This window comes from Pseudonaja textilis, chromosome 6, assembly GCF_049901715.1.
Source record: "Pseudonaja textilis isolate UNSWEBS1 chromosome 6, rPseTex1.2, whole genome shotgun sequence".
NCBI lineage: Eukaryota > Metazoa > Chordata > Lepidosauria > Squamata > Elapidae > Pseudonaja > Pseudonaja textilis.
Genome location: NC_141995.1, coordinates 47280412 through 47295204, shown reverse-complemented (window position 1 = coordinate 47295204; position 14793 = coordinate 47280412). Strand labels below are relative to the sequence as shown.

General features: G+C 46.7%; 2 protein-coding genes across 4 annotated transcripts in view; one reads left to right on the top strand and one right to left on the bottom strand.

The window, feature by feature from the left end:
- Nucleotides 1-14793, top strand: part of HMX1 (H6 family homeobox 1) — a 243007-nt gene that overhangs the window by 72498 nt on the left and 155716 nt on the right. The gene's annotated exons all lie outside the window — the stretch shown is intronic.
- CPZ (carboxypeptidase Z) overlaps nt 1-14793 on the bottom strand; it is a 36082-nt gene that overhangs the window by 12651 nt on the left and 8638 nt on the right. The window contains exons 1-4 of one of the 3 annotated variants that reach the window (XM_026699768.2): nt 11727-12170; nt 2890-3264; nt 1674-1883; nt 86-282 (exon numbers count right to left, since the gene is read on the bottom strand). In XM_026699768.2, coding sequence (XP_026555553.1) covers nt 86-282; nt 1674-1883; nt 2890-3264; nt 11727-11859 — 915 coding nt within the window. In that variant the 5' untranslated portion in view covers nt 11860-12170. Of the gene's footprint in view, nt 1-85; nt 283-1673; nt 1884-2889; nt 3265-8909; nt 8932-11726; nt 12171-14793 lie in introns of those variants that run through there. The other 2 variants (XM_087936524.1, XM_087936523.1) reach the window with 2 other exon arrangements.

Sequence of the window (14793 nt, the reverse complement as noted above, 5' to 3'; positions counted from 1 at the left end):
AGGCTCCCTCCTGGGGAGAGAGAGCTGATTTCAAAGGAGCGAAGAGCTGACTTCCTTAGCCTTTGGGTCCCAAATTGGCGCTTACCTCTTCTGCTGCCAATTCGTACCCATCTGGGTTCATCGAAGGAAGGAGGTGAATCCGAGTGTTGTTGACCAGGGTCTGGATCCTGGCGTTGCCCAGGAGATATTCTGAACACAGATGCTGCGCGAGGTAGATCAGCATTTCTCTCCCCACAACTTCGTTTCCATGCATGTTGCCGATATACTTCAACTCTGGCTTGACTGTGGAGAGATAAATGCAGGAGACGCTCCCATTAGATGAGCTTCCTGACGTTCAAAGAAGGGCAGCCAACCTTTCTGCTGGTGGCCTCCAATCAGCTTGGTGTCAACTCATAAAATATTTCTTTGGCCTTTTTAGAGTTGCCAACAGAAAGGGAGCGGGGAGCAGTGCAGCAGCTTGCAAAACCGAAAGTGCATTCCACAAATGTTTTCAGAGATAGTAACTAGGTGACCGAAGTTCCTGTCATGCAATATTCTAACTGGAGAGCATGATTGATGACTCTGGGCTATGGATTTGTCCCATTGGAGAATATGAATTACGATACACCCAGGGGGTAGAGGGAAGACCAGGGTCAAGGGTGACAAGGAATGATGTGTCTCAGAGTCAACTGCACCCAGGCAGTGCCGGACATGTTAACTCCCAATAAATCCTTTTGAAGTTTTGAAAGTTTGGCTCGAGACTCATGATTTAAATGGGGGTAACTGCCAGAATCCTGACACTTGGCTTCAGCTGCCCTGCCACAACTGGCAGGATGGGGGCCTGTGGATAGGACTGAGCCTCTTGCCAAGGCTTCTTATTGATCCTATATTCAGCTCTGCCCCGCAGCTGTCCTGCCCTCCTTTGCAGAGGCAAAGGAAACAGCAGCTATCTCAGAAGGAAGTAGCAGAACAGATGGAATAGGTTGGAGAGGAATAGAAGAATGGCCAAAGACAAGGAGGAGGAGAAGGAGGGTGAGAAGGAGGAGGAGGAGGAGGAGGAGGAGGGAGAGGAGGGGAAGGAGGAAGAGGAGAAGGAGGAGCAGGAGGGAAGGAGCAGGAGGAAGAAAAAGAGGAGTAGGAGAAAGAAGAGGAGGAGAAGTAAAAAGAAGAGGAGGAGGAGAAGGATGAAGAAAAAAGAGGAGAAGAAAGGAGGAGGAGGAGGAGTAGAAAGAGCAGGAGGAAGAAGTGGAGGAGAAGGAGGAAGAGCAGCAGAAGCAGGAGGAGGAGAAAGAGGAGGTGTAGGAGTAGAAAGAGAAGGAGGAAGAGGAGGAGGTAAAGAGGAGGAAAAGGAGCAGCAGGAGGAGAAGAAATAAGAGGAGGTGTAGGAATAGAAAGAGGAGGAGGAAGAGGAGAAGGAAGAGGAGCAGGAGGAGGAGAAGAAAGAAGAGGAGGTGTAGGAGTAGAAAGAGGAGGAGGAAGAGGAGAAGGAGGAAGAGAAGGAAGAGGAGGAGCAGGAGGAGGAGAAGAGAGAAGAAGAAGTGTAGGAGTAGAAAAAGGAGGAGGAAGAGAACGAAGAGGAACAGGAGGAGGAGAAGAAAGAAGAGGAGGAGGAAGAGGACAAGGAGGGAGAAGAGGGAGGGGGAGGAGACCAAAGGTGCAGGAGAATGCATTTCAAGCAGCCTTGTGTCGCTCACGCAGTTCGTGCTTCCCAGGGCTGGTGGAGAACTCAATCACAAAGAGGTCCTTTCCTTCAAAGCTGCGCCCAATGCTGGACAACCGGGCCACCTGAGGACACCTGGAGACCACCTTCTTCAAAGCTTTCACCATTTGCGGGAAGGAGTGGTGGGTGAACTGGATGAAGGATGGTGCTTCACTGAGGGCCTCTTCGGCAAATTCTATTTCCCCTTTAAGAAGGCAAGATCGGTTTACAGGTCAGCGGTTGAGGTAGACCATGGGTTAGCTTTTCACAAACCGCGGCCCCAAGGAGCATCCTGCAGGCTAGCCAAATGGGAGCAACCTTCATCAATGTTCTATTTTATACCCACCACCATTATATCAACCTGGGAGTCCTAGTAACACCTGGAGTCACAACTGTCTTTCTTGCACAAGACACAAGCTGGCTATGGAGAAAAGGATCCCACCTAAGAAACGGGATCTTTCCATGACAGAGATCTCTTCCGTGAGCATCCAGCTGAGGTGGAGCATAGCTGCGAATACGGCAGGATGGCCAACTTCAAAGGGCCAAGCTGAGCTCCTTCAGTAGCCACGCCTGACTCATTTGAGGTTTTAAGGTGTCCGGCCATGCCAGGTAAAAAAATGGTTCTGACCTAAGGCTTTCCAAAACCATGAAGCCGACTCCTCATCCTGATTAAACCCCTTTTATTTAGGTCAAAGGGAATTCCTTTCCAGCAAAGTCCCGGCTAACAGTCTTTTACAACTACAGGCCTTTCTCAGGCTTGGAGAGTTGCCAGGCCAATATCTTCCAAACGCTATGCTGTAGCAGCAATTACTTGGCCAGAAGTCAGGCAGATCTTCACACCAATTAAATGAACTAACTGTCCTCTGCAAATCCCACTCCCCTTTTGCTCCTTTTATACTCTAGGGGAAAGGCCATTCACCATCCACCTGTGCCATTACTCCCGAGTTGACCCTTGTTCCTAAGCTGTCCCCTTCTTCTGGCAGCTTGGTACATGCACACACTGGGAACAGGCTCCAGCTGTTCTTCTTCCCCACTGATCTCTGACTCCAGAGACAGATGATAACTGTCAGACGGCCTTGGCCCCATCACTGCCTCCTATGCAGAGCCCTCATCTGAGCTTTCCCCAGACTCCAGGACTGGCCCAGGTTCCTCCCCAACCTCCTCCCTGTCCGAGCTCTGCTCATGGAGACCCACTTGGTTTGGTGTCTTACCTCGCAGCTTCTCCAATGGATTGAAGCACCCTTCCACGTCATCCACAAAGAAGCGGTCGCAGTCCAGGAAATAGGGCCAAGCCATTTCAATTGCATCGAAAGCCGGGAGGCAATTTTTTCTCAGGCTTTCGCACACCCTCCGACAAGGTTTCATGACCATCCCATTTTCACACTTCGGGGCCATAATGGAGCAACTCAAGAGCCTCAGGTCAGGATTGCATTCTCCCTGCAGGAGGTTGTGGAGTACACTCGCCAAGATGTATTCGGAACTGTATTCAATAGCTTCTCGGGTTTTCTGGTCCAGTAAATTAGGATATGCCGTTTTGGAATAAGATACGTCATTGCAAGAACCCAGGCCGATGTCCACACAGTTTGCTGGAAGAAAAGAGAAGCGATTAATAATCGAGGAAAAACTACTTAGAAGTGCATTCAACCCTAACAACAACAATGAAGGGGGAAAAAAAGGTAGTGTACAAAAAAAGAAGGAAAAAAAAATGATCCACTGGATTTGACATTTAACATGTAGGATCCACCTTGGTGTTGTGGTTTGCCAGCAGCCAGTGCAGACTGCAGTGGAATCAGACAGTGAGAAAGAAAGGGGACCAGTCTGGGAGTCTAGAGAGGGTCCTGCATCCGATGCAGGGATGGGGCCAGGACCGTCTGGGAGTGGGGCGCTGCCTTTGGAGCCTTTGGAGTCTGGCAGCTGGGAGGCAGAAGAATGAGGGGAACCTGTTCCCAGTGCCCATATGCGCAAAGCTTCCAGAAGGCAAGAACAGCTAAGACAAAAGGGGCAACTGAGGAATAAGGCTGGGAGGTGATTGCCCCTCCCATAAGGGATAAAAGTCAGGGCAAGATGATGAAATCTTTGCAGGAAGCAAAGTAGTTCAATTGTCTCCGAATCCTTCTTGAAGCTCTGTGAACTCTGGTTAGTTTTTTTTCTGGGACTTTGGTTGGTTCATGTTATAATTAATTGGACTCCTGTTTTTTGGGCAGCATCCCACAGCACTGAAAGGTGTGTGCTTCTCTTGGGGAACTGTTTAAGATTAGTTCTGGCTAGGAATGAAAGTAATTCCCAGTGTTGATTAAAATAGGTTTTGCTTTTAAAATAAGTTTGTATTTCATTAAGTTTGACGAAGCCTGGGTCAGAACACCTGGCTGAGTGCTGAAAGAAAAGAAAAAGCAATACATTTTCCATATATACATATACACCAGTGGTGGGATTCAAATTGTTTTACCACTGATTCAGTGGGCGTGGCTTGGTGGGCATGTCTTGGTGGGCGTGCTTTGCCTAACACGTGCACGCAGCTTTCCCTACACCATCTGAGGCCTGCAGCACCAATCAGCGGAGAGGATGGTTTTTGGGAGGATTTTTTCCTCCTCTCAGCTGATCGTTGGCTTTTTTTTTACTACCGGTTCGGGTGAACTGGTCCAAACCGGTAGTATACCATACTGATACATACACACACACACACATTTTATTTTACATTATATACAAAAAGCAGTCAACATTGAATTAAACATTACAGTAATTTTCAAATCCCTCTGTTAACCATCTGCTGTTATATATAGCCGTTAAAAAGTCCATAATTGGTTTCCAGTCTCGTATAAAGCTGTCTAGTCCATTATATGGCTTGCCTTCAGAAGTGGTGGGAGCTTCATCCCTGGCAGCTTTCAAGAAAAGACTGGGCTGCCCTTGGTCAGAAATGGTATGGGGTCTCCTGCTTGGGTGGGGGGGAAGGGGGGTTGGACTAGATGACCTATAAGGTCCCTTCCGACTCTTGTTAATCTGTTCATCTCTAATCAAGGCAGTTAATCTCTAATCAAGGCAGTTAATTCTGCTAATTCTGTCCATTTCAAAATCCATTCTTCAAAAGGCCGGCATCTCTTTTTCTTTCCAGGGTTCGGTGAGTACATTCCTTGCATCCGTCACCGTGTGAAGGAAGACTAAATGACAAGAAATATCAATATATTTCCAGTGGTTTGCCAGGTGCTGGTGTATCCAGTGGTTTGGAAGTTCTTGTTCGTGAGAAATATTATTTAATCAATAAAAACTCAACCTACTGAGGGGAGATCATTCTCATTCGGCCAATAACCAGGAGCATCCCAAGGAGCAGACATGATTCCACACAGTCAAAACTACACCATTCCCGTCCGTGTGATTGGCTTCTTTTTGAACCAGGAGCAGCTGAATCTCAGGAAGTTTAGCTGGAACAAAATAATGGATCTCTGCTCCCCTCTAGTGGAGTTTCTTTCTTTTTAAAATAAATTTTATTAAACATTTTCCAACAGTTTAAAAACATATTTACATTTCCAACAACGTTCCAGCATCGTCAACATTCATATTCGTGTCTTAATTACTACATTATTTTTATGTCTATTGTCTAACCAAATAGAGCAGGTGTCCCAGACCAGATAGTACTCCATTTTATTTCTATCTTTTAACTCTAAGGTCAGCCTGTCCATCTCTGTGAAGTCCAAAATCTTTCTTATCCCTGTTCCCCTCAGAGGGTATATTTTCCTGTTTCCAGTACTGTGGATACACAATCCTGGCTGCAGTTATTATATGTAAAATGATATATATGTCTGTCTTAGTATGATCACCCTTTAATATTTCTAATAAAAACAGTTCCGGTCTCAATTCAATTTTTTGTTTCATTATTTCCTCTATCCACTTATGAATTCTACTCCAATAACTTTTGGCTTCTGAACATGTCCACCACATATGGAAGAAGGTGCCCTGTTTGTTTTTTTTATATTTCCAGCAGTTTGGACTCCTAGTTGGGAACATCTTTGCCAATCTAGTAGGGGGTAAATACCATCTGTAGAACATTTTGTATATGTTTTCTTTATACGCTGCTGATAATGTTAGTTTATAGTCGTCGTCCCCCACATTTCCCCCTAGTATTCCAATATTATATCCCAAATTTTTCACCCAAGCTATCTGTCATGCCCTTGTTGGAGTCTGATTCTGAGAGGGAGATTGAACAGCTGACAGGGAGTGGGAGTGTGGCTCTGGTGCTGTGGAAGAAACGGCAGAAGGGCACAGTCCGGCTGGGCATTCAGAGGAAGACCCAGGCCCACTCCCTCTTCATCCTAGGTCACGTGCAGGGAGGAACGGAGAAGGGAGCAACATGGCTTACAGGAGAGAAAAGGGCCCTGATCCCTTTCATTAGTTGCAGCTGGGAGAACAGGATATAAGTGGGGGCGTTTACACACAGCACCTTGCTGAAAGCAAAGTGTGCATTATCTTTGTTGAGGCTTATCTGGGTTTGGATGTCCTCCCAACTGTGTGTACCTCATTATCTTTTGGAAGTCTGCAATTTATTATCCTGGTCTGTCGTGTTAATTACTTCAGCGTAGTTTGTGTTTGTTTGTTTTTTTTATTTCTACTTTATCTGTACTTTGGGTTTGGACTGCATTTCTTCCCTTCATAGACTGTTTTTGGAAGAGTTTGATCTCCCGCTGAGGATAACTGGACTTTGGGGGCTAAGTTGGAGTCATTAAAGGGAATTTATCTACATTTGTGCCTTTTGTTATTTTTGTGCCACGCCTGGGGTCATTACACTATCATTGTTTTTTTTTTTTACAATTTCTTCTTCCATTTTAAAATTCAGAAGAAGGTTGTATATTTTGGATATCATTAAGTTAAGAGTTTCTACAAGCATCAGAGAGGATGGCTCTAGGATATGGAACCTCAATTTTGAAGACATGAGATATCTGGGGCACCTGCAACACATTTACACCAAGCATCAGACCCTGGAGTACCTCCCAGACCGGCAGAAATTAAACCAATATGCCTGACGTCACTTGTTATTTTTCACTCGCTTTAATTCTACACTTCCTTCTCTTCCCAGGAAGCAGTGGCCGCAGACCATGAAGAGGCCACAAACTCCTCGGAGTTGTGACTTCAAAACTTTGTAACTAAGATGGGGTGGGGGGAGAGAAATGGGGAAAGTGTCTGGCAGAACATGAGGGTCTTGCAGCAAGTTAAGTTGCTCGAATTGGACTAAGAGAATTGCAAAGAACCCCAAACTATTATTCTTTTTCTAACCAAAGATTTTTTATTTATTTATGTATCGATGCTATGAGATTCCAAAATACAAAAGAAAAAGTAAGAAAGATAAGGGAGGGAAAAGGGAGGGGGAATGCATGGGGGGAAGGGGAAAGAAAGAAAAGGTGTTGGCTTCTGGCTCCCTTTGGTGCACTGGAATAAAATAATCACATCCTTCTGTTGAAGACTTAATTCCCAAAGCCCTGCCTCATTTCTCATTTTTTCCTCATCGTCTCATCTTCCCTACTATCTTCTCCTATTGGTTTCTGACAACTTATCAATTGTTGTTTGCAACTTATGACTAATGATTCTAGCTATGATGTATGATCTATCGCCTTGTTGTTTGTATGTACACTGTGAGCTTATCCACTGGAGACAAATTCCTTGTGTATACGATCACATTTGGCCAATAAATAATTCTCATTCTCTTCCTCCCTCCCCCTCTCTCTCCCTCCCTCCCCCCTCTCTCTGATCTAGTGCAGGGGTCTTCAAACTTGACAGCTTTAAGACTTGTGGATTTCAACTCCCAGAATTCCTCCTCCAGTCATGTTAGCTCAAGAATGTTGGGAGTTGAAGTCCACAACTCTTAAACTTGCCAAGTTTGAAGACCCTTGTACTAGTGGTTAAGTTCTAAGCTAGAAATTGGGAGACCATGAGTTCTAGTTCCACCTTAGCTATGAAAGATCACTGGGTGACTTTGGGCCATTGACACACACACTCTCTCTCCCCCGTCCGTCTATCTATCTATCTATCTATCTATCTATCTATCTATCTATCTATCTATCTATCTATCTATATCTATTTCTTCCTTATCCAGGCCTTTAAGAGCCAAAGAGATGTATTTTCCTTTTCAACAGTTCCAAACTCCAGCTAGATCCTGGTACTTTGCAATAGGATTCAAAGAAAGAAAGAAAGAAAGAAAGAAAGAAAGAAAGAAAGAAAGAAAGAAAGAAAGAAAGAAAGAAAGAAAGAAAGAAAGAAAGAGGGAGGAAGGGAAAGAAAGAATGAAAGATAGAAAGAAAGGCAGGGAAAGAAAGAAAGGGAACGAAAGAGGAAGGAAGGGAAGAAAGAATGAATGAAAGGTCAGAAGGAAGGAAAGGAAAGAAAGAAAGAGGAAGGAAGGAAGGAAGGGAAAGAAAGAATGAAAGATAGGAAGAAAGGCAGGGAAAGAAAGGAAAGAAAGAAAGAGGAAGGAAGGGAAGGAAAGAAAGAAAATAAAAGATCGGAAGGAAGGAAGGGAAAGAAAGAAAGAGGAAGGAAGGGAAAGAAAGAGAACGTAAGGTGGGAAGAAAAGAAGAAAGGAAAGGAAAGAAAGAAAGAAAATATTCTGTTGCCCTTTTTCCCTTTGCCCCTGTGTCCTGTCTTTTTCCAAACAGGGTGGAGGAGAAAGAGAGTGAATAAAAGGGAGAGAGAGGGAGGGAGAGAGAGAGGAAGAGGGAGAGACACACAGAGAGAGAGAGAGAGAGAGAGAGACGTGCACATATATTGTTCTTTCTAAATGAATGGTTCCAACCTGTCTCCTGAGGTTTGCCAAAAACCTTTGCCTTCCTCCTCCTCCACGGCTACAAACCTGCCTCTCCCAGGAGACAGGCTGAAGCTCCCCAAGAGCAACAAAGCGGGGGGGGGGGACCCACCCCCGTGCCTCCATTCCCCCAACCCCCCAGGGCTGCCAGAGCCCCCCACCCCCACCCCCACCCCACCACCCATGCTGTTGCTTTCAGCAGGGGACAATGGTCCCACAAAGAGAAGCCAGCCGGAAGCCAAAATTATTGTTATTTCTGCTGCTGTCCAAAGCAGTTAGATTAATTGCTAGGGAGGGAACCCAGGGGCTGAAGGAGGTGGGTGGGTGGGGCTTCCCTTCACCCAAAGTGGGAGGAGACCTCTCCCAAAACAGCTGCTTCGCTTGGCCTGGGGTGAGCCAGCCCAGAAAAGGCAGACAAAGGAAAGGACTCAGTCTCAGCTCACCCACCGGAAGTTACCCAGGCTGCAGTCCAGGGAAAGGCCCATCCTTTGGGCAGCCCCTTTTTGGCCAAGCAGTGGGAGAGGGGTGGGTGGGTGGGTGGGGAGAGTTCTGACCTCAAGAGTCTTTAAAACCATCCCAGGAGCCTCAGCTCTCCATCGCAGAGTAGAGTAGAGTAGGGTAGGGTAGAAATAATTAGAATAGAATGAATAGAATAGAATGAATAGAATAGAATAGAATAGAATAGAATAGAATAGAATAGAAGAATGGAAAAGTACAGGAGGAATAATTAGAATAGAATAGAATAGAATAGAATAGAATAGAATAGAATAGAATAGAATAGAATAGAATAGAATAGAATAGGAAAAGGAAATAGAGTAGTGTAGAAATAATTAGAATAGAATAGAATAGAAAGAATAGAATAGAACAGAAGAATATAGAATAGAATAGAATAGAATGGAATGGAACGGAACGGAATGGAACGGAACGGAACGGAACAGAATAAAATAGAATAGAACAGAGCAGAAGAATATAGAATAGAATAGAATGGAATAGAATAGAATAGAATAGAACAGAATAGAATAGAATAGAATAGTGTAGAAATAATTAGAATAGAATAGAACAGAAGAATACAGAATAGAATAGAAAGAATAGGGTAGGATAGAATAGAATAGAATAGAAAGAATAGAATAGAATAGAACAGAAGAATATAGAATAGAATAGAATAGAATAGAATAGAATAGAATAGAATAGAATAGAATAGAATAGAATAGAATAGAACGGAACGGAACAGAATAAAATAGAACAGAGCAGAAGAATATAGAATAGAATAGAATGGAATGGAATGGAATAGAATAGAACAGAATAGAATAGAATAGTGTAGAAATAATTAGAATAGAATAGAACAGAAGAATACAGAATAGAATAGAAAGAATAGGGTAGGATAGAATAGAATAGAATAGAATAGAATAGAAAGAATAGAATAGAACAGAAGAATATAGAATAGAATAGAATAGAACAGAATAGAACAGAATAGAATAGAAGCTCCTCCTCCTCCTCCTCCTCCTCCTCCTCCTCCTCCTCCTCCTCCTCCTCCTCCATAATCGCCATTTCCTTCTAGCACTGATGATGTTCCCTAGTTGGGTCATGAAATGTCTGCAAAAAAACAGCAAGGCCCAGAGAGCACCAAGGACCCCACAGTCGTCCTCCTCCTCCTCCTCCTCCTTCTTTCCGCAACTCTCACTCCCTTCTAGCACTGATGATGTTCCCTAGTTGGGTCATGAAATGTCTGCAAGAAAACCACTAAGCTCAGAGAGCCCCAAGGACCCCACAGTCCTCCTCCCCCTCCCCCTCCCGTCCCCTCCTCCTCTTCAACCACTTAATCTTAACCTCACTGTTTCCCGCCCGACCAGGAACCCAGAGAGGGAAAGGCTCCGGCCGAATCTTCATGTCGCAGGACAAACGTTACAGTATCCAACCTGGGCCTCTCACTGGGTCTGTCTTCCCAGCTTTCGGAGCCCATCCTCGGAGAATGAATCCCGCTGCGCCCGGCGGCCAAGCAGGTGCTGCGCTGCGCTGCTGCCTCCTTTCGGCGCATCTCCCACCGCCAGGTTGCCCGGGAAGACTTGCGTCTCCGCCAGCTGGGGGCTTTCCAATATTTTTCTGCAGGGTTTAGAAGACTGGGAACCCGCCGAAGGGGACGCGCACACGGGAACAGCGTGGGAACTGAGCCTGGCTAGTCTACTGAAGAGGAGGACCAGGGGAGACAGGATAGCGGTCTTCCAAGATTTGAGGGGCTGCCACAGAGAGGAGGAGGGGGTCAAGCTGCTTTCCAAAGCACCCAAAGGCCAGACAAGGAATAATGGATGGAAACTGTGCAAGGAGAGATTCAACCTGGAAATAAGGAGAAACTTTCTAACAGTGAGAACTATCAACCAGTGGAACAGAAGTTGTGGGAGCTTCATCGCTGGAAGCTTTCGAGAAGAGATTGGACTGCCCTATGTCAGAAATGGAGTAGTAGGGTATCCTGCTTGGGGGTGGGGGGTGGGGTTGGATTAGATGACCTCCAAGGTTCTTTCCCACTCTGTTAAATCTGTTGATTCATTTACCACCCCTGGAGGCTTTCAAGAAGAGACCAGACTGCCCTCTGTCAGAAATGCGGTGGGGGGTCTCCTGCTTGGGCGGGAGAAGCTGGCGTCTTTGCCCAACGAAGCTTGGACCTTTGACCGAGGGATCTGGGATCTGGGTGGTGGTGGTGGACTAGATGACCTCCAAGGTCCCTTCCCACTCTGTTCAATCTGTCAATTCATTTAACCACCACCACCCCGGAGGCTTTCCAGAAGAGACTGGACACAGCCCCCTTGTCAGAAGCGGAGTAGGTAGGGTCTCCTGCTTCAGCGGGGGTGGGGGGGTGGGGGTTGGGCTAGAAGACCTCCCAGGTCCCCTCCCAACTCCTGATAATTCCATTCTAAAAAAACTGCCCGCCGGGACTCGCGCGCCCTTCCGGGGCTCCTGCCTGCCTTCGGCTTGTGAGCCCCCTGCTCTCCCCCCCCCGCTCCCCTCCCCACTCCGAGAAGCGGCGGCAGGAAGTCGGGAGGGGAGGTCCAGCTGGGCAGAGACCCCACCCCCACTCTCCCACCCCCAGGCTGGGCGTCTTACGGCTGCAGACCACATGGGGACACCCCCACACACTCTCCTCCCCCGAAATCTGCTAGCGGGACCTTTACTCCACCGCTCCCCCCTCCAAGACTCGGAGGAAAGTGCCCAACGCCGGGCAGGGTCCAAACTCGAAGACCCCCCTCCAACCTCCCGCTTTTCCCTACCTACCCGGTCCGGCGAGCGTGGCGGTGGGCGCCAGGCTGCCCACGGCCACGACTGCAGCCGCCGCCAGCCACGCGCGCAGCAGCCCCCGCCCCCGCATGCCTCCCCGAGGCCGGCAGCGCTCGCAGTGATGTGGCATCCTCGGTCCGGCCCGGCGTGGGTTCCGCTTTGCGCCCTTCTCCACCAGGGGAAATCTCTGGCCTCTGCCCCCAAAGGGCTGCCCGCCTCTTCGGGGATATACGGCCCGGGGTCGAGTTTCAGGGGGAGGGAGAAGGGGGGAGGGGGGGGCGGCTGGGCGGGGAAGCGGCCCCCTCGCCCCCTCCCCAGGCGCCGCCGGGAGGAGCTGGCCGGGCTCCGCGTCCCTAAGTCGCCCTCGCAGAAGTTCTCCCGCATCCTCCTCCGTTGAAAAGAGCCGAGCGAGCTGGGTGGCTTCCTGGGTTGAGATCAACCTGTCCTAAACGGGCAGATCCAAATCTGGCCTGAAGGGCGGCGGATCCCAGCTGCCTCAGTCAAAGATCCCACCTTCTCTCGGTCCCAGGTTCCCTTGGTCAAAGATCCCAGATCCCTCGGTCAAAGGAGCTCAGAACAACAGTGACAGAATTGGAAGGGACCTTGGAGGTCCTCTAGTCCAGCCCCCTCCTCAAGCAGGAAACCCGCTACCATTTCAGACATGTGACTGTCCAGCTTCTTCTAAAAAGCCTCCAGTGATGGAGCAACCACAACTTCTGAAGGCAACTTCGGTTCCCCTGGTTGATTGTCCTCGCTGTTTGGAAAGTTTCTCCAGGTTGTTTCTCTCCTTTGATTCGTTTCCATCCCTTCTTTCTTGCCTTGCCTTCTGGTTTGTCCCCCTCTTCTTTGGGGCAGCCCCTCAAATCCTGGAAGGTTGCTCTCCTGTCCCCCTAGACCAGGGGTCTCAAACACAATTTACCTGAGGGCCGCTGGAGGCAGAGTCTGGGTGAGGCTGGGCCGCATAATAGTATACTTTATATTATACTTTATATTTATATTATACACTAATATTATACTTTCATATCACGGTGGGGGCCACAGGATATCGTCCTGCGGGCCGCAATTGGCCCGCGGGCCACGAGAATGAGACCTCTGCCCTAGACCTTCTTTTCTCTAGACTGGCCAAACCCAAATCCTGCAACCCTTCTTCATATCTCTGTGGAGATTCTTATGTTTGCTCCAAACAAAGGTGCAACTGGAATTTCTGGTTTTGTTTTTATTTGAAGATGTTTCGCTTCTCATCCCAGAAGCTTCTTCAGCTCTGACTTCCATCCCCCATCCATCCAAGTCAGAGCTGGTGAAGCTTCTGGGATGAAAAGAGAAACGTCTTCAAATAAAAACAAAACCAGAAATTCCAGTTACCTCTTTAAAAAAAAAAAAACATTTTGGGGACGTTCTTCCTATGTTTAAGCCTCCAGCACCCTTACCATTTTAGTTGTTGTTCCGAGCACTTTCCCTAAAAGTCTCCTCATCTTTTTGGGGGTCTGATGTGGTGACTAAACCTGGGTGCAGCATTCCAAGTAGGGCCTTACTAAGGCTTTATGGAGCAGTCCTAGTAATTCACGTGATCTTTTTTTTTTTGTAAATTTTATTTGAGTTTTCACAAAAAGAAAAGAAATACAGTTAAAACGTCTTTTCTGAAAGCAGCATAATCCCGGGTTACATTTCTTTGTACAGACACAAATTCAGGTTCATGCTCATTTTTATATTCTATTCCATATCTTATTACTATTTTACATTTTCTGCATGGCTTCTCCTGTCTTTTAATTTCCTCAATTTTATTGTATTTATTTCATCTCAATTCAAATAATTATATTTATATTTTTTGTCTGTCCTGTTTCAATTGTCTATTATCTTTTCTCATTAAACAAAATTTCTCCTGTAATTACTGATTGGAGTATGACGCCTTTATATCTTTCCCCTAAAGTTATAACACTCAATATAATACATAACTTCCATTCGGATTCTGCTTGGTACATTCTTAAACTACACACAGTATTCTTAAAAGAAAAAGAAAAGAAAAAATTATAAATGTATATAATTAAAACAACATTCCATTCCAATTCAATTCTATCATTAATATTAATATTCATTACAGTCTTAACATTTTTCACATTACTTTTCAATTAAATATCATACTTCTATGGGAACAATTATAAACTTTCCATAATCAATTCCCCACCCCCTTCACTTATATTTTATAAAACATTGACTAATTCAAGTGTTCTTAATTCTATGTGGCGAGATTGCAACATCCCCGGAAGGAGAGCGAAATGAAAGGATCTGACTATTGAGAAGTGCAGGATCAAACATGGCCGCTGGGGAGAAGTTGGTGTGTAAGACAAAACACTGGGTGGAAGAAGAGGCAGGACAAGGCAAGGGAGGGGGGTGGGGGTGTCCCTTCAAATGTTGGGTGTGCACAGGGGCCCTGGAAGGCTTAGCTAAATAGAGCAACGGCTCTGCTCACCCACAATGCCCAAGGAAAGAAAGAAACCCTGACACTTTCCCAATAAACAGCACACAGCTCTAAAAGATGGTGTGTGTGTGGGAGGGGGGGGGAATGGGGGGAGGAAACACCTCCCTGGCTAGAAAGAAAAAGAGGGCAGAGGAAGCCTCCTCCTCTCTTGCAAAGTGCTCTGGGACAGACCGATATGCCTGTCCCAGCTTGGGCATTTAGGAAAGATTCTCAATTCCATTTTGCACCGAGAAGTATATAATATAGAATATATGAATATATATACATAGAAGGGTCATGCATAAGCTTCTGGTCGGTGATGTCGTGGCCTCGTCTGCTGGTTCAGGTGGCGGACCCATCGGGCAGTCCCGGTCTACTGCCTGCTCCCCTGGTCCAGGTGGTGGTGGCGAAGAGGTCCTGGTATGGTCTTTGATGGGAGCTTGGTGCGGCACCTGGGGGTCGACCTGAGCCCACGATCCGGCACTGGCGAAGGTACCCTGTCGTTTCCTTAGCTGGTCCAGGTGTCTTCTCCAGATGCGGCCATCATCCAGCTGGACTCAGTACGACCTGGGACCGGTGATGGCTACTATCACTCCTGGAATCCACAGT